This window comes from Camelina sativa, chromosome 14 (genome assembly GCF_030686135.1).
Source record: "Camelina sativa cultivar CO46 ecotype springtype chromosome 14, ASM3068613v1".
NCBI lineage: Eukaryota > Viridiplantae > Streptophyta > Magnoliopsida > Brassicales > Brassicaceae > Camelina > Camelina sativa.
In genome coordinates this window covers 2101000-2125346 of record NC_141893.1, presented here as the reverse complement: position 1 = coordinate 2125346, position 24347 = coordinate 2101000, and the positions used below count along the sequence as shown (strand labels likewise).

Here is a 24347-nt window from a genome sequence, read left to right as displayed (position 1 = left end):
TTTGCGTTTGATATTTGGATGAAAATTAAAGAAGACATTATAGTATACTATGTAACGTATAATAACTAGCAACAAATAATTGAGGCCAATTTAGAATCGATGATCAGTCCTGTCTTCATGATCATGATGATAACATGGATGGACGACAATAAAATTAATATCCAATGTTGAAAAGTTCAAGTGATATTCATTAATTATTATCTTTTGGTCTTATAGAATGGACAATGGAGGACGAAAGTTTTGTCTTGCAGATGGAAAAAAATAAGTCTCGCTTTCTATTATAATGGATTCGACCTTAAGGAAGATAGTTAACATATATTTAATAAAGTTATAGGGTTTCTAACTGTAAATTACTTGGAAAGCAAACAAATAACACACAGATCATGCATTATATATCTACACAAACGCCATTTGCATGAATGTGTGTATATGTTACTCCTTGTTTTTTGAAGACCGGTCTTTTCTTTGACCACCAAGAATACGAGAAATTAACAGTGACTCCAGCTGCTTCCTAGTAAACCAAAGAGACTTGTCGAGACAAGTTATTGTGTCTCCCTCTTGACTGCAAAAAAAGTTTGAACTCAGTAGACCATCAAGACTAAGATCATATGAAGACTTCAAGCAAGAGACAACACATGTTCCTTGTTCCCTCTTTTGTGTCTTCTTCCTCTGTAAACACCATCAGTATCGGATCTTTGTGTCGTTTAGAAGGGACGTTAGAGTACCTGCACACGCATAGAGGACCCAAGTTAGAATTGACCAAGATTAATTTCTGTCTATATGTTACACTCGTTACCATTTGATTAAGAAACTTTGGCCAGAAGGTGACTCCACCCAATGGTCCTCCTTAAAACAAGAATTCAGCAGCTCCCACCCGAACTGTGGCAGCTCAGGGAGGTTCAGAAACACCAACTCATTGAACTTAGGATCGCTATCGAAGTGGAGATCCCAAGAGCACAGGTAGTTGCCTCCAGGAGCAGGCAAATAGAAACGTTGATCTCTCTTTGAATACATGAGATTTGAGTTTTCAGAGCAGACGAAAGGGATTTGTTTGTTAGTCCAACCGAGGTCACGACCGGGCCTGCACAGACTCAATTGGTTACCCAAGAAATTGATAGCCACTACACAGTCTTCTTCCTCGTTGTCTTGGTGAGGAGAAGATGAAGACATTGCCACGTTCCAGACCACTTTTGTTTGGCCATAGATCATAGTAGTAAGCAGAGGCAGAGGAATAATCTTGGTCTTTGATTTGGAAGCCAGGGGATTGAAAAGGTCGCAGATACGTACAGAGTTATGATTGCATCGGTCAGAGAAAAATGTCCATCCATGTGAAGCTCCGACCAGTCTCGAGTTAACGAGATCTTCCGGTATTGTTTTGTCCCGGACTGTGACTAACTCTTCCTTGGCAGGATCGAACAAGAGGATATCCCCGATGTAGCCGCCGCCTTCTCCTGGCAAGTCTTCACCAATGCTGCCAAGTGTCAAATACGGGCTGGTTGAAAACAAGCGAACGCTCTTGTGTATCTGCTAATTAGTTAAAACTCAAGAAATCAAAACACAAAAGTAAAATATACATTCTTGTCTAAGCTAATCAAACTTGTTCCCTAACAAAACCTAACTAATACAGAACGAAATTAACCGAGAAGGCAAGAGAGAGCATACATACAAGCACATCCTTCCGGGAAGAGAGTTTGGAGAGACGGAAGAGAAGCTGAGACATTGTTCTTCGAGAGACAACAGAAAACAATTTCTTTTCTTTTTTTTTTTTTTAATTTAAAAAACGCCTAATAATGTTTTGATGAATTAGAAATAGGAGATGAGAGGAGTGTTAGGTGAACGAGAGAGGACCATTAGGAAACGAGAAAGTGTTTGCCTTAGGTCGTCTACCAAAGCTTTTTTACACTTAGGGAAGCTCATTTATTAATTAATACAATTCACAAGATAAATTGCTCACTAACCAAGTGAACCACATTAGACAAGCAAGCCCGGTCCTGAGGTAAGATTGGTAAGCCCAATTGAGTCTGAGTTGATGCTACTGCCTGTTGTAGCATTGGTATTTGCTACACGTCTGTCTTGTATTAGTCCGAGTGTTCGACTTGCGAATTTGGGTTTCTAATCATTGACTTATGCTCAATTCAAAAACCTGTTTGATCGAATCCCTATTTGAGACTCTTCAAGCAAGCGTTTTCGATCGATCGGAGTTTAGCTATTTTATTCCTCTCCGTTCTTCTTCTTCCGATTAGGTCTCAGCCGAACCCGTTTTGGGATTAGGCCATTTTTTAATGTTTCTTGTTGGGCTTTCGGCCCTATTGTAGTTTCCAATATTTACGATGTACAATAATGCAAATAGAGATATGAAAACAATTTAGAGTCTTAAAAGCAATTGTATCAAGATATATTTACTTCATTTGAATACCTTATTTATTTAGAGAAATCAAAGCGTCTCATCTGATGCATTGACTATTAATTACTTTTATTAAAGGGCCTCCAATTTTGTAAACGTAAAAACATTATTATTGTGCAGTACAGTTCAATTCTTGCTCTTTCTCCCGTCAACATCATCTTCTTTCTTCTTCATTTTTTTTTTTGGTTACAAAACTAAAAGAAAAAAACCACTTTCTTATAAATCATAAACAATAATTCAACCCTTATAGAACATGTACACTCTCTGTTTGTATTGCATATTCCAGTGGACATTAGGAGAAATTGAAAATGAGTATCCTCTTTCTTCGATGATAATATTTAATTTATTCGACATCTTCCTCTTACCCCTTTCATTTTCTCTTATTTATAAGCTCTCTAAAAGTTTTTTTTTTTTTTTTTTTTTAAGTATAAAAGAATATCTCAAACTCAGCCATGACAAATAGAAAGGTCAATAGAGAATTAAGTTTGCTCTATTTTCTCTAGTAACAAAATAAAGGATCATTTGATTCCCAAAAAAAAAACCAACATACATAGCTCTCAAGTTTGCTCGATTTTCTAGTAAACATATGCTACAATGACAAGTAAACATATACTACAATGCAAACAGTTAAGAAACTAATTATTAAAGTCTAGTTCTTTTGTTAGTCCTGATATTTGGCTAATTTTTGGAAGTTTAGAGGAGATATTCCTTTTTCCTATTCTGGCGACATCTTTCTTGATTATGTACAAGGTTTTGATATAACGGACTCGTAGCCATGCTACTATATAATTCCGAGACGAAAAACAAAAGAATTGGTTAGTCCTGAATATTTAGAGGCTTAATTAGTTAAGCAAAGTTTGAATAAACAAAAAAATTAAGCAAAGTAGACTCGTTTATGGAATAAGAGCCCATGCGTGTCGTGTATTCGTTGGCCAACAAAAAAAAAGAAAAGTAGATTTTTTTTCTTTTTTCTTCCAGACATCGAATATTTTCATTGTTTTCTCTCTCGATCGAAGTCCAGAATTGACAAAAGAAGGAGAGGAAGCAAACGTTGCTATAGAATCAGTGGAGATTGCGGTCGTAAGAGATCCGAAGCGGAAGAGATTGAATCTGGGAAGATCAATCGGAGGATATTGAATCGACTCTGAGATTGATTGGTTTGATATTTGAGTTTGGAGTCGATTCATGTCATTTTGCAATAACGCAACCACCCTTCATAGTAGTGACTAGTGACGTCGTCTCGGTTACGTTGTCGAGAAACCTCCTTTATGGCGAGAGGGTTTCAGTTTCTCACCAATCTTTTTTGGCTTTCGGCCACAGCTCTATAACTGCCTACTTTAATTATAGGGCATATTCCCCCTATTCAATGTGTGTATAATAAGCTCATTTCTTTTACAATGAACTTAATTAAGGTGCTTAATTATTACAGTAATGTTAATTTCTGTCTATATGTTACACTCGTTACCATTTGATTAAGAAACTTTGGCCAGAAGGTGACTCCACCCAATGGTCCTCCTTAAAACAAGAATTCAGCAGCTCCCACCCGGACTGTGGCAACTCAGGGCGAGGTTCGGAAACACCAACTCATTGAACTTAGGATCGCTATCGAAGTGGAGATCCCAAGAGCACAGGTAGTTGCCTCCAGGAGCAGGCAAATAGAAACGTTGATCTCTCTTTGAATACATGAGATTTGAGTTTTCAGAACAGACGAAAGGGATTTGTTTGTTAGTCCAACCGAGGTCACGTGACCTACAAACGAACCACACATTTCATAAACCGGTTAAGATATTGTTCACCGTTCTTCTGTCGTTGGTAAGCGATGAAATTAATCATATACATCCAATAGACCAATACTATCTTGTTGGTGGTATAAAATGATACTAGAAATTGTAACAAAAAGTAATTAAAACAAGAATGATACTTGAAATAATTAAGGAAAATATACTTTGGAATAAATATATTGACGCATGTGGACCCAATAAACAAAAAAAGTCTTTGAAATAGTATATTTTTTTACTTTTGGCATTCACTTTTTCTTTTTCTTTTTATCTTGGCAATCAGTAGTTCATCGCATAAATAATGTCATGGATCAAAGCCATTAAGCCAACACACAGGGTTTTTTTTTTTTCAATGTGGGAGAAATCGAATTGTGTCTTCTATTAGTTATCAATCAAGATATGTCTGAGCCCCACGTTTTACTTGTAACACTCCCTGCTCGAGGTCACGTGAACCCATCTCTATGCTTCGTTCGCCATCTCATCCGAACCACCAACGCACGAGTCACTTTCGTCACGTGCATCTCCGCCAACCACGACGACATGAAGCCTCGTGGTAATCTCACTTTTCTTACCTTCTCCGATGGCTACGACGACGGAGTCATCTCCAATATCGACGACGTCCAGAACCGGTTGCTAAACCTCGAACATAACGGCGATAAATTCTTGTCGGATTTTATCGAAGCTAACCGGAACGGAGACTCTCCTGTGACTTGCTTGATCTACACGATTCTTCTCAATTGGGCTCCAAAAGTAGCACGTAGATATCAAATTCCTTGTGCCCTTCTCTGGATCCAACCCGCTTTGGTTTTCGACATCTATTACAACCACTTCATGGGAAACAAGTCCGTTTTCGAGTTACCGAATCTTTCTTCTCTGGGAACCCGAGATCTTCCTTCTTTCCTCACACCTTCCAACACAAACAAAGCCGCATACGCATCGTTTCAAGAATTGATGGAATCTCTCAAAGAAGAAGCCAACCCTAAAATTCTCATCAACACTTTCGATTCGCTGGAGCCAGAGGCCTTAACGGCTTACCCGAACATCGCAATGGTGGCGGTTGGTCCTTTACTTCCCACGGAGGTTTTCTCAGGAAGCACCACCAAGTCAGTTAAAGATCAAGGTAGTAGTTATACACTCTGGCTAGACTCGAAAACAGAGTCCTCTGTTATTTACGTTTCTTTTGGAACAATGGTTGAGTTGTCCAAGAAACAGATAGAGGAGCTGGCTAGAGCGCTTATAGAATGCAAACGGCCCTTTTTGTGGGTTATAACTGATAAACTCAACAGAGTAGCGAAAATAGAAGGAGAAGAAGAGACAGATATTGAGAAGATAGCTGGTTTTAGACACGAACTTGAAGAGGTTGGGATGATTGTGTCGTGGTGTTCGCAGATAGAGGTTTTAAGACACCGAGCCGTAGGTTGTTTTGTGACTCACTGTGGGTGGAGCTCGACGCTGGAGAGTTTGGTTCTTGGCGTTCCAGTGGTGGCGTTTCCGATGTGGTCAGATCAGCCGACGAATGCAAAGCTACTGGAGGAATCATGGAGGACAGGTGTGAGGGTAAGAGAGAAATCGGAAGGTTTGGTCGAGAGAGGAGAGATAAGGTGGTGTTTGGAAGCAGTGATGGGGGAGAGAGCTGAGAAGCTGAAGGAAAACACAGAGAAATGGAAGCGTTTAGCGATTGAAGCGGGTGGAGAAGGAGGATCCTCGGATAAGAACATAAAGGCTTTTGTGGAGACGACTCTGTAGGTTGTGTGAAATAGAGGAGGCTATTTTACCAATGTAATAACAAATCAATATATCTTCGTTGGTATAACAGTCCATATAATATAGATTTCGCAACTTCAATTTAATATGTGTTTATCGTCAAACTAAAAATGCTCACAACGTGTCTTGCACAGATTCATGTTGTAGGTTACTCGTGTATATTTTGAGTTTACAAATTATGCGCACCTTGCTTGATTCAATGAAGCATATATTGTATTACCACCCCTAAAATAGTAATGTGAATATATTGTGATCCCTGTTAAAACTTTGTTGCATGTAATTTGTTAGCTTTATTTTGTGCAAAGCATGTAGTTTCTTCTAACCGGAGATCAATACAAAATAAAATGATAAAATATTTTTTCTGCGAAAAAACTACTCTGACAAAGAAAAAGACTGGTAAAGAAAAGAAGGTTGGGATTGGGCAAGTGATGTCACATTTTTCTAAAATTAAACATCATTATAAAATTTCTTAAACTTTAATAACTTCATATATTTGTTTGGGATAATTAGGCAATTAGCCCAATATATAGTAATTAACGATTTCAAATTTTTTTTTTTGTCAAGATATATACAGTAAATAGTACTATATTTATATTAGAAGATTTGGTCAATGTTAAACATAAGTTGATTTTGCCAAAACCAAATAATAAAAGTTAATCTAACAATTTGACATTAATTACTGTTCCTTTTGTTTTATAACCCTAAAAAGGAATTAATGTTATTAGAGAGAGATCCCTTCCCCCACAGTTTCTTCTCGTCTCTGCCTTGATTCTTCTGAAACTGTACGATCAGAAAAAAAAAAAAAAAAAAAACAATTCAGAATCCAAAAGGAACAAACTTTCCAATCCAATTCCGGCGTAATTCTTCCTTGGATCCTTTATTTAAAACCATGTCAGAGATGGCGACTATGGATCCCGAAGGAATCGATGGAGTTCGTATGCCGTGGAACTTTTGGCCTCGTACCAAGGTTGAAGCAAGCAAGTGTGTGATCCCTGTCGCTGCTTGTATCTCTCCGATCCGTTACCACCGTGATATTCAATCTGTTGGTTATGCTCCTCTTCGTTGCCGCTCTTGTACCGCTGCTCTTAACCCTTTTGCCCGTGTTGATTTCTCCGCTAAGATCTGGATCTGCCCTATTTGTTTCCAGCGTAATCACTTCCCTCCTCACTACCATGTTATGTCTGAGACTAATCTCCCTTGTGAGCTGTATCCGCAGTACACTACGGTTGAATACACTCTGCCTAACCCTTCTCAGCCTACCGGTGTTGGGAATTTTGATCAGAGTGGTGCTGTTTCTTCACAGCCTTCGCATTCCGTGTTTGTTTTTGTTTTGGATACGTGTATGATCGAGGAGGAGTTTGAGGACGCGAAATCTGCGCTCAAGCAGGCGATCGGGTTGCTTCCGGAGAATGCTCTTGTTGGGTTTGTCTCGTTTGGGACGCAGGCGCATGTTCACGAGTTGGGGTTCTCTGATTTGACTAAAGTTTATGTCTTTAGGGGAGATAAGGAGATCTCCAAAGATCAGATTTTGGACCAGTTGGGGCTTGGTGCTTCTGGCAGGCGAACCCCTGTTGGTGGGTTTCCAATGGGGAGGGACAGTTCTGGCAATTCTGGTGTTAATAGATTCTTGCTGCCAGCGTCCGAGTGTGAATTCACCGTTGATTCGGTCAGTTTTATAAAGTTTTTAGCTTTTCTTCTTATACTGATTGATTTTTGATATTGCATGATGTAATCAAAGCTGATGATGATAAATAAATTTTGGGAGTGTAGCTGTTGGATGAGCTACAGACGGATCAGTGGCCTATCCAGGCTGGACGTCGTCAGTCCCGGTGCACGGGAGTGGCTTTGAGTGTAGCCACTGGACTTCTTGGAGCTTGTTTTCCTGGAACTGGTGCTAGAATCGTTGCTTTAATTGGAGGACCATGTTCTGAGGGGCCAGGCACGGTAACTTCATTTGTTTAATCCCCTTCTCTCTATAGTTGCTGTTACAGTTTGCTTGAGGAAATTGGGGGAAACATTAGCTTTTTAACGATGAAATTGTTCGTTATGATATTGTCTGGTGTAACTTTCATCTATAAACTGTTGTAATGGTTTGGCCAAAAAAAAAAACTGTTGTAATGGTTATGGTGACAGTTGGCCATGATAGTTAGGAGAAGATGAGATGTATATGCTATAGGATGACTAGTTTGTTGCTTAAGCTAGTTTGAATTTTGCATTGCAAGTCTGTTAGGCTGTAATCTTGATCTATGATGAATTTTCTCTTCATCTTGTGCTGAGCTACGTGTGGGTTATGCATCTCCGTATTATATGACCATTTGTCTTGCAAGTATAGTAATAAGAAAAGTGTTTAGGAGCAGAGCACACTTCAAATTTTCCTTGTTACTTAGTTATTTCATATTTGGCCTCTGATACAAAGTTCGTCTTCTGAGTTAGTATTTCCTCTGGCTTCTGCAGATTGTGTCAAAGGATCTATCAGAACCTTTGCGTTCACACAAAGATCTCGATAAAGATGCAGCTCCCTTTTATAAGAAAGCAGAGAAATTTTATGATGCTCTCGCTAACCAATTGGTTAACCAAGGACATGTTCTGGACCTTTTTGCATCCGCACTTGATCAGGTAATTTATTTTCCCTGTATGTTATGATCATGTTAAGGTAATATCTTATCTGCTACAAAGTTTCTATATTGGAGAAGAAGATTATTTTGATTAACTTCCTTGTTGTGCACGCTCTAACTATTCTCAGCAGAGACATTAAATTCTGTTAAAATTTACTTCAATTCGGATGATTATCATATTTTCTGTGTGTTTAAATGTTAGGTTGGTGTTGCTGAAATGAAAGCTGCGGTTGAAAGAACTGGAGGACTTGTTGTTTTATCAGAAAGTTTTGGCCATTCTGTATTCAAGGATTCCTTTAAGCGAGTATTTGAAGATGGCGAACAGTCTCTCGGCCTTTGTTTCAAGTGAGTTGTTGCTACAGACTACTGTTCTTCTTGCTATTTCATTTGTCCATGCATGCAAATCGAGTTTTTCTAAGCATAATATTTGCCGCTTATATTGCATCAAAGTTATTTTCAGTTAGTGACATTCCACTCGTTTTTCAACCTATCATTTCAGTGGTACACTTGAGGTCATCTGTTCAAAGGACGTAAAAATCCAAGGGATTATTGGACCTTGCGCGTCATTGCAAAAGGTTGAAGCTATTCTTACAGAAGTTTATCTTTTTGTCTTTAAATTATGGTAGATAGCTTAGCAGTTATGCTTTTTTGGGAACAACTGCAGAAAGGCCCAAGCGTTGCTGATACAGTTATTGGGGAGGGGAATACTACAGTTTGGAAGATGTGTGGCCTCGACAAAAGTACTTGTTTGACAGTCTTCTTTGATCTTTCTTCTAGTGATCAATCAAGTACTCCTGGAGGTGTAAATAACCAGCTATATCTACAATTTTTGACAAGGTATTCTCTTCATGCAATTTTGGGTTTGTGCATGTTCATCTAAATAGTAGAAATTTGATCTTACATATATAATTGCAGCTATCAAAATCCCAAAGGTAAACCACTACAGCGAGTTACTACTGTTACCAGACAATGGGTAGATACTGCTATTAGTACAGAGGTTAGTATTTTCACGTTCTGAAAATTCTTGCATTCTGCTACTGCATTATGGGTTCTAAAATCAGTTCGGGTGTGTTTCCTTCCTCTAGAATGGTCGAATTGTCCTGGTCCATTGCCTTTGTATTTTTGTCTTTGTTTATTTTGCCTTTTAGAAACACTTGTTAAGCTATTTAAATGGTCGGTGTGAGTATTACATTGGGAACATGATCTGTCTGGCCGAGTGGGTGTGGACAGTTTGGTTGTGGTAAGAAAAGTCATTTCCTTGTGTATTAACACTAGTGCTTCGGTTACAACTAGGGCTTCATCAATTTGGAGTTTCTTTAGATTTCTGTGTCCCAATTGGTCTTGGTCTTGCATGTTCGTATTCCAGTTCATTTTTTTTTTTTTTTTTTTGCTTCGGACGTACTCTTATGGTCTTAACTTGCATCTTTTCTTCTTTGTACGTGGAGTTGTGGACATGGATGCTAATGAGAAGTATTGTGTCTGCAGGAATTGGTGCAAGGTTTTGATCAAGAAACTGCTGCTGTGGTTGTGGCCAGATTAGCTTCCTTGAAAATGGAAACAGAGGTGAATATTATATTGAGTCACTTTCAAAGTTAGATTGTTGAATCCCAATTCTTTGGTGCCTTCTGTTGATTTGCATTTTTGCTAGTTCTTATATATCATCTTGGGGAAAACGAAGAGAAAGATGGTTTGTATGTTGGAACGTGAAACGTTTTTTTATATTAGGATTTTGATTCTTTGATTAGGAACTCTCTTAACCATTGTTTAACTCGGACTTTATCTTTGATTATCAGATTTATAAATGACCACTAAATTATTTATTTCGTAGGAGGGTTTTGATGCTACGCGATGGCTGGACCGGAATCTTATTCGTCTTTGTTCTAAATTTGGTGATTACCGGAAGGATGATCCTGCTTCATTTACTCTAAATCCAAACTTTTCACTATTCCCTCAGTTTACATTTAATCTCCGACGGTCACAGTTTGTGCAGGTAAGTATGACATATGAGAAGCTGTCATCTCTGTAATAACGGTCTTCCATCTTTAAATGTCTTTCTGGTGATATCATCAGGTGTTCAACAATAGTCCAGACGAAACTGCCTACAACCGCATGCTATTGAACCGAGAAAATATTTCAAACGCAGCTGTTATGATTCAGCCATCTCTAACAACTTATTCGTTTAACTCACTCCCTCAACCTGCATTGTTGGATGTTGCTTCCATTGGTGTAGACCGTATCCTCCTGTTGGATTCTTACATTAGTGTCGTTATTTTCCATGGAATGAGTATTGCACAGTGGCGCAACATGGGCTATCAAAATCATCCCGACCACCAGGTAATGACGATGCAAGTTGCAATTGACCATAATATTCAGGAATATTAGCCTTACATGTCTCATTTGATCCCTTTATTTGTTAAGGCATTTGCACAACTTTTGGAAGCCCCTCAAGAAGATGCTCAGATGATCATTCGTGACCGTTTCCCTGTACCGAGATTAGTTGTATGTGATCAACATGGATCCCAGGTTAGTGTTTTAACCCTTTTCATCTCTGAATTTGTAGTGGAATTTTGTAACTGTGGAACACTGGGGTTGCTAGCTTTTACTGACGTTTTGTAATGCGTACGGCAATAATGGACAGGCAAGGTTTCTGTTAGCGAAGTTAAATCCGTCAGCTACATACAACAATGCGAGCGAGATGAATGAAGGTTCCGATATAATCTTCACGGATGATGTGAGTCTCCAAGTCTTCTTCCAACATCTTCAGAAATTGGCTGTTCAATCTTAAGAACACAGAGGTCTCTCTCCCCCCCCCCCCCCCCCCCCCCACTTCGGTTGAAGATTTGCTTTTGGTATTTTTCGTTCTGAGTGTTCGCTGCAAAACATAATTTACAGACGGCATGAGACAAATACAAATAAAGAAAGATGCAGTCATCGCTCACCCGAATGCCTCAAGTGTCTTAGCTTTTTTATACACACTCATTAACAGACTACGCTTCTGTTTTCTTTCTTTTCAGTGAGGTTTTTGTTTGTCATAGTGATTCAACAAATTTTGTAGTTTCATTTGGTCACTTGTATTATTTTTCTTTTCTTTTCTTTTAAGATTGTAGCTGAAGATATTGTTCTAATTATTTAGTTCTCTCTGTTATTACACAACTACTCGTAGGTTTTTAACGATGTCGTTAAAAGTTCGGTTAATATGATGTTCACCCAAATAAGAACCTTAGGAGTCATGTGAACACGAGAGAAATTTAAAACAACCAGACGCTCATATACTAGTTCAAGAGTCTTTTACAACATATACACATGACCGAGAGCTATATTAACAAAAGCAAAGGTCGGTAGCTACTTTATTTATTATTTCTCAAGTTTGCTATATTTAACCAACTTAGACAAAGACTCTTGGAACAGACTCGACCGGCTTTATGTCAACCTCTCGCACCTCCAACGTCAGCCCTTTGCCTCCTCCATTTGCCAACGGATGGATCCCATGGTCTGGTCCCTTCATATAAGCCCTTGACTCTCTCTCCTTATCCATCGATACTCCAAACTGCTTTTCCGTCTCTGCAAACATTCATTCATAATGTTTGTTATAAGTTTCATGGATTTTCAAATCAAAGAAATAAATAGATCCATAAATGACCAACGTAACTCACCCTTGATCATTTCCGGATAAAGTTGACCGTCTCGAGTTACGGCCATCATGATATTAGGCAAGCCAATGGGGAGCTGATGCCCCAAATCCACTTGCCAGAAATGGTAGACTTTCCCATAAGTCTTAGCGACTTTTTCGAGATCTTGGCGTTGAATTGCTTCGGGAACACCGGGCATGAACAAGAAGCCTCCTTTAACTTCCCACTCGTGAGTGTGCCAAAGCTTCTTCTCATCATCAGGTAATGTCATAAAGAGCTTCTCTGTTACAATGTACTCCAAACCGATCAGACGAGCGTTGGCATCAGGACCGTCGTAGATCAGACACTGACGCATGTCCTCATTGATGTGACCGCAGAAATGGTGGGCCTCCACTTGTCGCGTCATGTCATATGCATAAAAATGAAACCTACAACAAAGGCAAAAACATATGATGTTACTGATCTACTACACAAACTCATGTCAAATAGGCACTACATCTAATGCATGTACTCCACACGTTGTTCACATAGGTTGAATTCTTTTGCGAAAATAATTGTTAAATGAAAAGAAGGATTAACGATTTCAGAAGCGTACGCGCAAAGATGTTGGTGGATTTGGTTAATCGGAGCAAAGCTTTGTACGGCTGAAGCTGCGGTGTCAACCATGGAGGTTCCAGTCTTCGTTGGCTCTCCTGGGACCTTCGGTCCATTTTTGGTAGATAAATGAACTGCCTTCTCCATTACACCAATCAGTTAATTTTCTTTTCTCTGCAAATTCTGTCTGATTATAACTAGCAGCAAGTGAGAACAAGAGACGATGCTTTGTATTAGGTCTCGTCTTAATATAAAGAAGTAGACATGTGCATGGACTAAGACACATGGCAAACATTGAAGGTGTCACCGAGTGTGCGTGGCTTATCTGGCTTCATAGTTTGGGATAATGTAAAGAATTAGTCATAATGTTAGTATGTGTCGACAGATTCAGAAGCTGATTATTACAGTGAAAGCAAATTTGGTGTAGACAAATATGGCGATTACGTGTACACAAGATTTAATGGTAAAAGGTGGGAAATTAATAAGGATTGTGATACACGCGAAACCAAACCCCTTATGAAGCAAAGTAACACAAATATTGTCTAGGGTTTTCGGAAAAGGAGGAAAACTCATATTCGAGTCCATAGCTTCAGGGCTACATGGAGACTCGTCTCTCTCTGTTCGAGTCTCCTCTGTTTGACAAAACAAATCTTTTTGAGGCTACTAGACAAAATGTACATTCGAAGTTGAGAATCTTCTGTTTAAGCTTAGGAATCGCGATAAATTGACTGAGCCATCCACTTAAGATGCAACTGAAGCTTGCCCGCTTTGGACTCGTCTAATGGGTACCAGTCTTTGTATTCCTCTTCCATTATAACCCTTGTCAACGTCAAGATGCATCTCCCAATGTAGTCCTGCCCACAAAGTAAAGCCACAATTTTTCATTTTCCCATGTCCACTGACAACACGATAAGTAATAAACCAAGCAAGAAAAAAACCAGTAGTTGCGGTTTGGTTTTACCTTTCCAAAGGTGTCGTGGTCCCAGACTTCAAGGACTAGCATATCGTGTAACCCGTCTTCAACTACAAAATCAAAAGTCTGGTTCCAAACCGGGTTCAAGCTGTCATTGACGACCTGGTGAAGCAAATTTACCATTAGTTAGATACGAGGACGAAACATCAATAACATGGATGACTCTTTGATGCTATAAATGAGAGGTCTTACCCGAGTTTTGCTCTTGGCACCTGATTTTTTCATCGAGAGAACAACATATGGATCAGCTTTCCCCATCAGATCTTGTATTGGTATCTCTTCTGCAGATATCACTGTCACAGAGAGCACTCCTCTTATAATGACATCTTTTCTTTTACGGCTTGATGCGTTTTCTTCATCTGTCGTATCATTCTTGAGCACCCTCTCTAAGGACGTCATCGATGAAGTGACAAAGGGATTTACGATGCCATTTCCCGAACCATAAGGGATGTAAAGTAGCTCAAGGTGAACCTAAATTACAGATAATCAACGAGAACGAGTATTCATTAGCCTCCACAGATACAAAAATCAAAGCATTTCTAGGTTACGACGGTCTAGATAGCTGATCTAACCTCTCCACGGTTCTTAGTATCTCTCTGGATCTCCAAATCTTTGACTAGCTTCAACCAGACGTCCTTAACTTTACCAGGTTCAAGTTCACAAAGCCGGATTTGGGCACAACCAATTAGCTCAGATGCCTGTATTCCCTCGTCATCGTATATTCTGACCACTAAATGTTGAGTTGACGCATCTTCGACGACAAATTCAAAATGCTCATTCCAGATGGGATTCAGGTCATTATTCTGACGGGAATATATATAAATCAGATCAGTCTGGCAAGTTTAGCATAAAAAGAGAACTACTAGACTACTTACAATTGTCTTGCTTCTCTTAGTCTTTTCTCGCAAAGGACGTATAAACATTTTAGCAAAGGGGTCCGATTTTCCAACTAGATCTTTGTTGGTCAAGTTCTTTGCTTGCACAAGCTTCACCTCCAATGTTCCAACAGGCTTTAGCTCCAGATCGCTGAGAAAAGAAACAGAAAAAAGGCTATAATAGAAATCCCAAACCAGAAAGACAAGCACCATCATTTTGCACTGACACTTTCATAGTGCTATAACACCATAGTCAGAAGTCCAAAACAAAAAAAAAAGAAAGAAAGTTGGGCATATCCTGCACTGAAGTAAGGGTTTAAACCCTCTATAAAAACTTTAAACAGTATATCAACAATTCAAGTTTATGTATTTAATCTGAGGTGTACCTATAATCACCAGGCATAATTGGGATGACCTTCCGAACAGGCCATGTGATAGAATCCTCCACGGCATCCCGAATTGTTTCCTGTTACATATCAACTCACAGGTAAGTGTCAAGACTTGAAACCATTTTGATAGTTCCTTTCTCTTAAGCTCCAGAATGACATAAAGATTTGGCATCAAGAAAATAAATTTAGTGGTGACAGAACAAGGACAAAGATAGTTGGATATTGAAACACATATTAGTTTCCAGATAAGAACGCACGAAATTCTCAGTTGAAAATGTGTTCATTTAGTAACAAGTGAAATACTATTCTGAAGAAAAAAAAGTAGACAATAGGAATAAAAAGTGTAAGCCAAACCTCGATAGCTTCAGAAAGTCCAGGAATTGCTGAAATGTCCCCTCCAACAACCTTAAGGGTGAAGTCCAATTTTTTCTGCAGTACAGAATTGGACGTATAAGCAAAACAACAGACAAAACTGATCATAGCTAGTCGACGTATAAGCAAAACAACAGACAAAACTGATCATAACTAGTCGAAGATTTTGTGTCATCACAGCTTTATTCAATCAAGCACACACATGCCGGTAAACACAAGGATGCAACAAGATTAAGCAAAAGTAAAAAAATTGTGGACACTCTTAGCCAATTACAGCTACAGCTTGCATAGCTTCAGAGGGCACCAACCTTTTCTCTCAGAGAAACACTGACAGCTCCAAAGCAAGGAAACTCATCAACTAGTGGCCTAAAAATCAGCCTGAAAACACCAGTGAATCCAATATTTTTCACCTAGAAAACAGAGAATACGAAATCAGTTGTAGTCAGCTTATCATTGGTCAAAATAGAAAGATTAAAAATAATCATATGGTGTAAAATCAGATCTCAAACATCAAATCTCACAGTATATAGAAGTAAGCAGTCAAGAGAAAGCATGAGGCACATATACTGTACCTGAACTGGAAGAGATACACCAACTAGGGTCTTGATGCCAAGTACAATATTTGGATTTCCATCCCACTGCATATCAAGTTCCATGGTCACTCCATTTTTATCACCGTCGATAATGGAAACACCTAACGAACATCAAGGGGCACAAGTAGACTCTTAAGAAACAGCAAAATGATCGTTGGAGAAGATGGCTCCTCTTTTTGCAGACTTTAATACACAATCCACAGAAATGTAAAGAAAGATACTGCTGCTATTACTTTTTGAGTCGAAGTTAATTCCACTTCTCATTCATTTATTCAATTGAAAATTTCCCCTTTGACATGATCTCAATGATATCACAGAAAAGTAGGTTTAAAGGTGGGAGACACGTAAAAGTAAAGTTCTTGACTAACTACGTAAGCTCAAGATTTCTGTGTACTCAACTAAACTGAAAAATTCAGGGATTCTACCGCAAACCTAACATGAATCAATTGCAATTAAATCACAACACAAATTTTTACATAACAAAACAGAGATGAACAAAACTATACCTGTAAACTGAGGCGCCACAGTACCGAGAGTAAGCTTAGAAAATGTCAAGGAGGCCACTACGGCAGGTCGATATTGCTCGAGAACAGGCTCGACGGATGCTCTTATAAGATCAGAGGCTGCCTAAACACCGATGAATCAAGAAACAGAAGACAAAAAAACCCTCAAATCAAAAACAATATCTTCATTCATAATACAAATAACATGTCTCTAACTGACAACAACAAAAGATACCTCATCAACATAAGGCCAGATCTTTGTCAAGTGATGGTTGAGCCAAGTCAACTGAAGTAAATTAATTAAAACAAGAATCAGTCCCCAAGTATATGACCAAATTTTACAACTTTCGTGTCTAACAATTCACAAAAGGAGAAAGATAAGCAAACACATCATTAATAAATTACGCAAACAGAAAAAAAGGAAGGAAGGTAGGAACTCAACTTCTGACGCTCGGAGAAGACAACCCAGGAAGGATAAAACTCAGGAGGCAAAAGCTTCCTCGAATCCTCAACAGTCATCCTCGCAAAAGCAGCCACCGTATTCGCCTGATTAACAAGATACAAAAAATCTCCATGAGCTGACCAAAATCGAGTTAAAAAATAAAAAAAAAGCCAATTTGATTGAGTTGGGGAGGGAGGGTCTCTCTCACAAGTTGAGAGCGAAGCTTGGATCGAGAATTCTCCAACTTGACAAAACCGATGATGATAGCGATTCCGACAACGAGTCCGATTACAATTCCGACTATGAACCCCATTTTTTTTTTTCTTTGTCGCTCAGATTTCGCAAAATAATTTGCAATGTCCGTACTGACTAATCAGAGTACCCAAAAAAAAAAAAAAAAAGATCACACCACCAGATTCAGTTTCGCGAGCTAAACCCACCGAGTGAGATAGAGAGAGATGTATAGTTTTTTTTGTAATCAATCTGTTTTTTGTTTTCTAAGAAAGCGAAAAAAAAAAAAGGGTCTTTTTTTGAGTAAAAAGGCTATAATAATACATTTTCCAAAGAGGTCGCTTTACCGACGCAGACGAAAAGGTTATGCTATCGTTTATCACCAATAAAACCTTGACACGTCATTTTAATTGGAAAATACGTAATCGGTGAGATTTGAGATTTGGACATTAAAAAAAAAGGATAAAGACGGTGGTTGAGTTGAACATCGTCTCCGGAGCTCCGGCGGATCTGAAGTGATAAGGAGGGTTGCCTGCGATTACTCTCGTACAATTGGATGATCTCTCTCTCCATGGGAAGTCGAGTTCTTGTGGCTTGAGATTTCGACGAGAGAGTGATGTAAAGATTGCAGCTTTTGATTGTGTCATCATCAGTAGTTGAGGAATCCTGACAAGTAAAGGTGGTAACTTTGGAGAAGAAAAGACGAAGAAGCAGGCCCAATAACATAATCTTAATGACAAAAGATTCGGCTTTGCATTCCCCAGGGTTTGGTAAACGAGAACAGAGTTTTTTAAAAGATGTTACCATCTTTGTTTGACTTAATGTGTTTGACCATTCCGTTTTTGGAAGAACACTTTGCCTTGTCAAAGATCTTGGTATGTTCTTGCGGGAGACTCTTTAACAGTTGATACTTTGTGTAGATGGATTGGTTTGAGAGATGGTTATGGCTCATCGAGGCAATGTTACGGGCTTAAGATGGCTCATGAAGGACGAACCCAACTCATGAAGAAGCTCTCAGGTTTTGAATCTTTCACTGCTATATTTATAGAAAAGAACCAATGCGGCTTTGTTACAATTACAGTGGATGGTTAATCAAAAGTTATTTCTCTTTATTTTGTTATTCAGTTTTAGATCATACAGTGTGTGCTACTAATAAGTTCTAATTACAATACCCTTGTTATTTAATTTCATACTAGCTTTCCACAGAAAAAAAACAAAAAACCAAATGAATTTATTTAGGAGATCAATGCAATGGTCCCTTTAGCAAGTTGTTATCTTTGACGTATTAGACACACTTTAACTTTATTTTTCCTAATCTGCTCAAATTCTCATAGGATGTGATGGTGATGGTCATTACTATGATTAGATTAAAGGTAGGCACCAAAGCTTTGTTGGTGTAAAAGTTATCCTTCTTCAAATTTAGAACTTTGTTTTAGGGATGTAAAATGACCAAGTTCCAAGATCACTTTTGCGTGAACCCATTCTCCTATAATATTAATGACTTTGCAGACTCCTACTCTCTATTGTGATGATGTTATTTAGCTTTATTATATCCTGATATTGTGGTGTTAAAGAGAATTGAGAGATGAAATTGCTTTTATACAAAAAGACAAATGGAAAATAACATTTAAAGAAATTAGAAGCTGTAAGACATTTATTACACATTGGTTTGTCTTGCAACTGCAGAGTGACGTTTTAGGTTCTGACTCATAATTTTCTGAGTGGTCAAAAAGTAATTTAGAGGAGGAAAAGAAAAGAAAAAGTAGAAAAAAATAAAGCTTGAAATGGAAACTGATTAATGAGCTGGTTTGTGGAAAACGTAAGAAAACTGAGCAAAAATAAAGCAGAGAGAGAGAGAGTGTGTGTGGAAATTACTACATACAGTACGTTTTTGGGTCAAAGTTTTGGCGGTATGAGTAGTCCTGAAATAGCATGCTTTGGCTTTGGCATCACGCTTTCCTCATGACCCTTTCTCCCTCCGCCCATCACTCTCTTCTGTCCCATCTTCTGAAACTAGTCTACTCAAAATTCTCAAAAAGTCTTAGATACAGTCATTACACTTCATCATCATCTCCTCAACCCATTTGATCTCAAATCCTTTGAGGAAGACTCGTTTTTCTTGTCCAAGGTTCTTACTCTTCTCTCTCTGTTTCTTTACAGATTTTTTCTTTTTCTTTCTCAGACTCATAATCTTGTCTTCGCTAGGGTTTCTTACAGTCTTTTCTCTCAATCCTGTGTGTCTTTTTCAGTTCTTTGTTTTGCCCTAATGGAGTGGATTGGGAAGAGAGTTAAGTCCCGGAGCAGGCAGCGTCTTCAGGTGGTTAATAAGCGGAAGAAGATGGAGGTAGAAGCTCCTGTGATATCTCCTCCAAAGAAACGAAGGCCGAGAAGAAGAAAAGACCCCGATTCTGACGTTGAGGACATCACACCTACTTACCAAAACCTTGTTCCTCCTCCTGTTCAAGAAAATGACAGGTACTCTGCTGGTTTAAGGGCCGGGTCTGTTCAGAACAACTCTGTGAAGGAGAGTTTCTCTAGGATTATTAGGGATCTGAATATGGAGAAATCAGGTCCTAGCTCCTACTCTAAGTTCAGAGATGGGTCTGAACAGCACACGTCTGTGAAAGAGACTTCTTTTAGGGGTAGTGATTTGGATGTGGGGAAGAACTCAGTTCCTAGCTCTTTTGGGTTCAGAGATGTGTCTGAACAGAACACATGTGTAAAGGAGAAGTGTTCCCCTGAGATTGGAGATTTGAATGTGGAGAAATCAGGTCCGAGCTCCTCTAAGTTAAGAGATTTGTCTGAACCGAACACATGTGTGAAGGAGAAGTGTTTCCCTGAGATTGGAGATATGGATGTGGAGAAATCAGGTCCGAGTTCCCCTAAGTTAAGAGATGTGTCTGAACAGAACACATGTGTGAAGGAGAAGTGTTCCCCTGAGATTAGAGATTTTGATGTAGAGAAATCAGGTCCGAGCTCCTCTAAGTTAAGAGATGTGTCTGAACAGAACACATGTGTGGAGGAGAAGTGTTCCCCTGAGATTAGAGTTTTGGATGTGGAGAAACCAGGTACGAGCTCCTCCAAGTTAAGAGATGTGTCTGAACAGCACACATGTGTGAATGAGAAGTTTTCTCCTGAGATTACAAATTTGGATGTTGGGATATCAGTTCCGAGCTCTTCTAAGTTAAGAGAGGTGTCTGAACAGAACATACGTGTGACGGATATGTGTTCCCCTGAGACTAGAGGTTTGGTTGTTGTAAAACCAGTCCCTGGTGAAATAGAGATTCTTTCAGATTCTGAGTCGGAAATTGGAGCCAGAGCTTCAGCCAAGAAGAAGCTTTTTGAGGACACTAGCAGAATCGTAGAATCTCTCAGTGATGGTAATAGCACAAGTGAAACTGAGGGAGATGAAGAAGAAAATGCAGAGAGTGCAGACAATAACACCAAAGATGATATAACAGTCCACTCCCTGTCTTCGGAGGATCCATCTTCATCATCATCATCATCAGCAGCATCATCATCATTATCGTCCTCATCTTCATCTTCTTCCTCGAGTGACGGTGAATTCAATTTAAAGGAGGTGGTTAGAGATAATACAGATGATGATGATTTCTTAAAGGTCAGTCTACCAGTCAGGAATGTCTCTATAGCGGAAAGGAAGCCTTTGGTAAGGTACAAGAGGTCTGGTTCTTGCTTAACCAACCCTAGAAAAGAGGACAAGAAGATTCGGAGATTAAACCATCGAGAAGAAGAAAAAGAAGAAGAACGAGATAAAGTAGTTGAAATAGTAATAAAGCAGCCAAGCAACCCGGTGTTCACTTGTACTCACTGTGGCAAAGAGAACACAGGAGTCCCTGAATCTCACAGCTCTTTCATGAGACCACTTGCATTAAGAGATGAAATTGAGGATGTGAACAACTTTGCTTCTACTATTGCATCAAAGTATGAAGATTCTATTTCCTTCAACTCTGGGAAATCACCTCAGAAACTATCCAGACTTGAGTTGGAGAATCCAGAGACAGGAAAAGAAGTGAAAACACTTGAGAATCCATCCACATCCAGGCCTGAAGTTTTCGCTTCAGAGAAAGCTAAAGAGGTACAAGCACCTGAAAGGCCATCTACATACAGACATGAAATTCTCAGTTCAGTAAAAGCAAAAGAGGTGCAAGCACTTGAAAAACCATCAAGACCTGATTTCCAGAATTCAGAGAAAGCAAAAGAGGTCCAAGCCATCAACAGGTTGGGGTCGGTGATACCTGCAGTTGCAGTTGTAGGGGGATTAAATAAGTCTCTTTCGGCTAATGAACCAATTGATAATCAGTCTGATTCTTCTATCAGCTCTGCAGATAAATCTGGATATGAATCTGATCCTTCTCTAAAAGACAAAGAAATCAAGACTAATAACAACTCGGATTGGAGAGTGCTAAATGGAAACCATAGAGAAGTTGATCTTTTCAGGCTGCTTGTGAACTCTGTTAGGGATAAAGGTCAATTAGACGAAGGATATGAAGAAGCAGAAGAACTAGTTTCTTCACCTGAAGACCAGTCTCAAGAACAAGGAGAGGATGATCAAAGAAAATATGATGATGATGGACTTCTAATCATTAGGCCACCACCATTGATAGAGAGATTTGGTATGCTGGAACCTCCATCACCACCTGAGATTTCTGAGTCAGAATTAGAGTTACAGATGCTGTGGGAAGAACTAGCATTTTGCAGTAAATCTAACGACGTCAGCAACGAGCTTCCTTCAAATGTAATTTCTTGTTTTCTTCAAAACGGTATATTTATCTCCTTTTGTTTAAGAACAAAGTAATTCTGACATGAAATTTTCGCAGATGGAAGAAATATTAATTGATGAAACTCCAGCAGCACAATGTAAAAAAGGGAATCACAATCTGGTTCTTGATCTTGAGGTTGGTTTGAAGTGTATGAACTGCGGCTTTGTGCAGAGAGAAATCCGAAGCATGGATGAATCTGAGTGGGTAAGAAATTTGGAATATTCAGTAAAATGTGTGAAAGTCTGAACTAAAAGGTTTGATGGTAACTCTAATGTATGCTTCTTTGTGTAGGGAGAGAAGATCACAAGGGAAAGGAGAAGATTTGATAGATTTGACGAGGAAGAAAATAGCAACATCCTTGGGAAACTTGGGTTTGAAGCTCCTAACACGAACAGCTTACATGAGGATTGTGTTTCTTCTGAAGGAACCGTTTGGGATAAGATCCCAGGGGTCAAATCTCAAATGTATCCTCACCAGCAAGAAGGTTTTGAGTTTATTTGGAGGAACTTAGCTGGTACAATCATGTTGAACGAGCTTAAGGACTTTGAGAATAGCGAAGAAACCGGAGGATGCATCATGTCACACGCTCCCGGGACAGGAAAAACTCGCCTGACCATCATTTTCCTGCAAGCCTACCTAGCATGCTTCTCAGATTGCAAACCAGTGATCATTGCTCCTGCAAGCTTGCTTCTCACGTGGGCAGAGGAGTTTAAGAAATGGAACATAAGCATTCCCTTTCATAATCTCAGCAGTTTGGAGTTTACTGGAAAAGAGAGCTCAGCGGCGCTAGGACTTTTGATGCAGAAGAATGCCACTGCTAGAACCAATAATGAGATAAGGATGGTGAAAATATACTCTTGGATAAAAGCAAAGAGCATACTCGGGATCAGCTACAACCTCTATGAGAAGCTTGCAGGAGTTAAAGACGAGGACAAAAAGACAAAGATGGTGAGAGAAGTGAAACCAGACAAAGAATTAAACGATATCAGAGAGATACTTATGGGAAGGCCTGGACTGCTGGTTCTTGATGAGGCACACACGCCTAGAAACCAGAGAAGTTGTATCTGGAAAACACTATCTAAAGTGGAAACACAGAAACGTATCTTGCTTTCTGGAACTCCTTTTCAGAACAACTTCCAGGAGCTGTGCAATGTTCTGGGACTCGCAAGACCTAAATATCTGGAGAAGCTCACATCCACACTCAAGAAGAGTGGGATGACTGTAACTAAAAGAGGAAAAAGAGCTTTGGGGAACGAAATCAACAACCGTGGGATCGAAGAGTTGAAGGCTGTTATGCTTCCATTTGTGCATGTCCATAAAGGAAGCATTCTTCAAAGGAGCCTCCCTGGTTTGAGAGAATGCGTTGTGGTGTTAAACCCACCTGAGCTGCAGAAGAGAGTCCTAGAATCCATTGAAGTCACTCACAACCGGAAAACAAAAAACGTGTTTGAAACAGAACACAAGCTGTCTCTGGTCTCAGTCCATCCTTCTCTAGTCTCTCGCTGCAAACTCTCTGAGAAGGAACGTTTGTCCATCGACGAGGCTTTGCTTGCACAGCTTAAGAAGGTAAGACTCGATCCAAAGCAAAGTGTGAAAACGAGATTCCTCATGGAGTTCGTTGAGTTATGCGAGGTGATAAAGGAGAAAGTGTTGGTCTTCAGCCAATACATAGACCCATTGAAACTGATCATGAAACATCTGGTCTCTCGTTTCAACTGGAATCCAGGGGAGGAAGTGTTGTACATGCATGGCAAGCTCGAGCAAAAACAAAGACAAACCTTGATCAACGAATTCAATGATCCAAAATCCAAGGCAAAAGTGTTCTTAGCTTCAACAAAAGCCTGCTCTGAAGGGATCAGTCTGGTAGGAGCGTCAAGGGTGATTCTTTTGGATGTTGTGTGGAATCCGGCAGTCGAAAGACAAGCTATAAGCCGTGCTTATAGGATCGGTCAGCAGAGGATTGTTTACACATATCACTTGGTTGCAAAAGGAACTCCTGAGGGGCCAAAGTACTGCAAACAAGCACAGAAGGATAGAATCTCGGAGCTAGTGTTTGCATGCTCGTCGAGACCTGACAAAGGAAAGGAGAAGATTGCTGAAGCTGTGACAGAGGATAAAGTATTGGACACTATGGTGCAGCGTTCGAAGCTTGGGGATATGTTTGACAATCTCATAATCCAACCGAAGGAAGCAGATTTAGTTGAAGGTTTCAACATACTTATGCCATGAGTCATCACCAAAAAACTCTTGGTTTAATCTCTTCCCTTATAATAATATCATATGCTATTTCATATTTTCAAGACTTGTGTTATGCTTTTGTGGGAAACATTTAGGGATCTAAAAAAAAAACCTTGGCTTTTGTATGAACTCTTTCTTATATAGTAAAATGTCTCATGCTTGCAAA

At 39.3% G+C, this 24347-nt stretch overlaps 5 protein-coding genes and 1 pseudogene across 9 annotated transcripts; 3 read left to right on the top strand and 3 right to left on the bottom strand.

Moving 5' to 3' along the window:
* Positions 1-252: 252 nt before the first annotated feature.
* Positions 253-1881, bottom strand: LOC104739091 (uncharacterized). 4 transcript variants are annotated; one of them, XM_087483166.1, is made up of 4 exons: positions 1663-1881; positions 797-1527; positions 636-725; positions 253-562 (listed from the first exon to the last, which is right to left on the bottom strand). In XM_087483166.1, exons 1-4 carry the CDS (start codon positions 1672-1674, stop codon positions 433-435), a joined length of 963 nt encoding a protein of 320 aa, XP_087339292.1. In that variant the 5' UTR covers positions 1675-1881; the 3' UTR covers positions 253-432. The 4 variants fall into 4 exon arrangements, with proteins under 4 accessions (XP_087339292.1, XP_087339289.1, XP_087339290.1 ...); XM_087483163.1 differs by having other exon boundaries at positions 1667-1855; XM_087483164.1 differs by having other exon boundaries at positions 797-1524; positions 1667-1852.
* A 2607-nt stretch (positions 1882-4488) lies between these two features.
* LOC104739090 (UDP-glycosyltransferase 75B1 pseudogene) lies at positions 4489-6057 on the top strand (annotated as a pseudogene). Its single transcript, XR_015579535.1, has one exon. The product of XR_015579535.1 is annotated as a UDP-glycosyltransferase 75B1 pseudogene (transcript).
* Positions 6058-6651: 594 nt separating this feature from the next.
* LOC104739089 (protein transport protein SEC23 B) lies at positions 6652-11714 on the top strand. Its single transcript, XM_087483024.1, has 12 exons — positions 6652-7612; positions 7717-7890; positions 8401-8562; positions 8764-8906; positions 9061-9136; positions 9226-9398; positions 9477-9558; positions 10047-10124; positions 10390-10551; positions 10632-10895; positions 10980-11084; positions 11200-11714. The coding sequence occupies exons 1-12, from the start codon at positions 6836-6838 to the stop codon at positions 11344-11346; spliced, it is 2343 nt and encodes a 780-aa protein (XP_087339150.1). The 5' UTR covers positions 6652-6835; the 3' UTR covers positions 11347-11714.
* Positions 11715-11808: 94 nt separating this feature from the next.
* On the bottom strand, positions 11809-13020 carry LOC104739088 (oil body-associated protein 1A-like). Its single transcript, XM_010459337.3, has 3 exons — positions 12786-13020; positions 12215-12618; positions 11809-12122 (listed from the first exon to the last, which is right to left on the bottom strand). Exons 1-3 carry the CDS (start codon positions 12929-12931, stop codon positions 11947-11949), a joined length of 726 nt encoding a protein of 241 aa, XP_010457639.1. The 5' UTR covers positions 12932-13020; the 3' UTR covers positions 11809-11946.
* Positions 13021-13240: 220 nt separating this feature from the next.
* LOC104739087 (synaptotagmin-5) lies at positions 13241-17456 on the bottom strand. The gene is made up of 13 exons (XM_087483025.1): positions 17140-17456; positions 16933-17035; positions 16725-16777; positions 16493-16613; positions 15966-16087; positions 15702-15803; positions 15376-15450; positions 15019-15098; positions 14633-14783; positions 14330-14560; positions 13950-14228; positions 13746-13859; positions 13241-13638 (listed from the first exon to the last, which is right to left on the bottom strand). The coding sequence occupies exons 1-13, from the start codon at positions 17242-17244 to the stop codon at positions 13492-13494; spliced, it is 1683 nt and encodes a 560-aa protein (XP_087339151.1). The 5' UTR covers positions 17245-17456; the 3' UTR covers positions 13241-13491.
* A 170-nt stretch (positions 17457-17626) lies between these two features.
* On the top strand, positions 17627-24347 carry LOC104739086 (SNF2 domain-containing protein CLASSY 3-like). The gene is made up of 4 exons (XM_019235367.2): positions 17627-19290; positions 19412-21918; positions 22001-22147; positions 22235-24347. The coding sequence occupies exons 2-4, from the start codon at positions 19429-19431 to the stop codon at positions 24170-24172; spliced, it is 4575 nt and encodes a 1524-aa protein (XP_019090912.2). The 5' UTR covers positions 17627-19290; positions 19412-19428; the 3' UTR covers positions 24173-24347.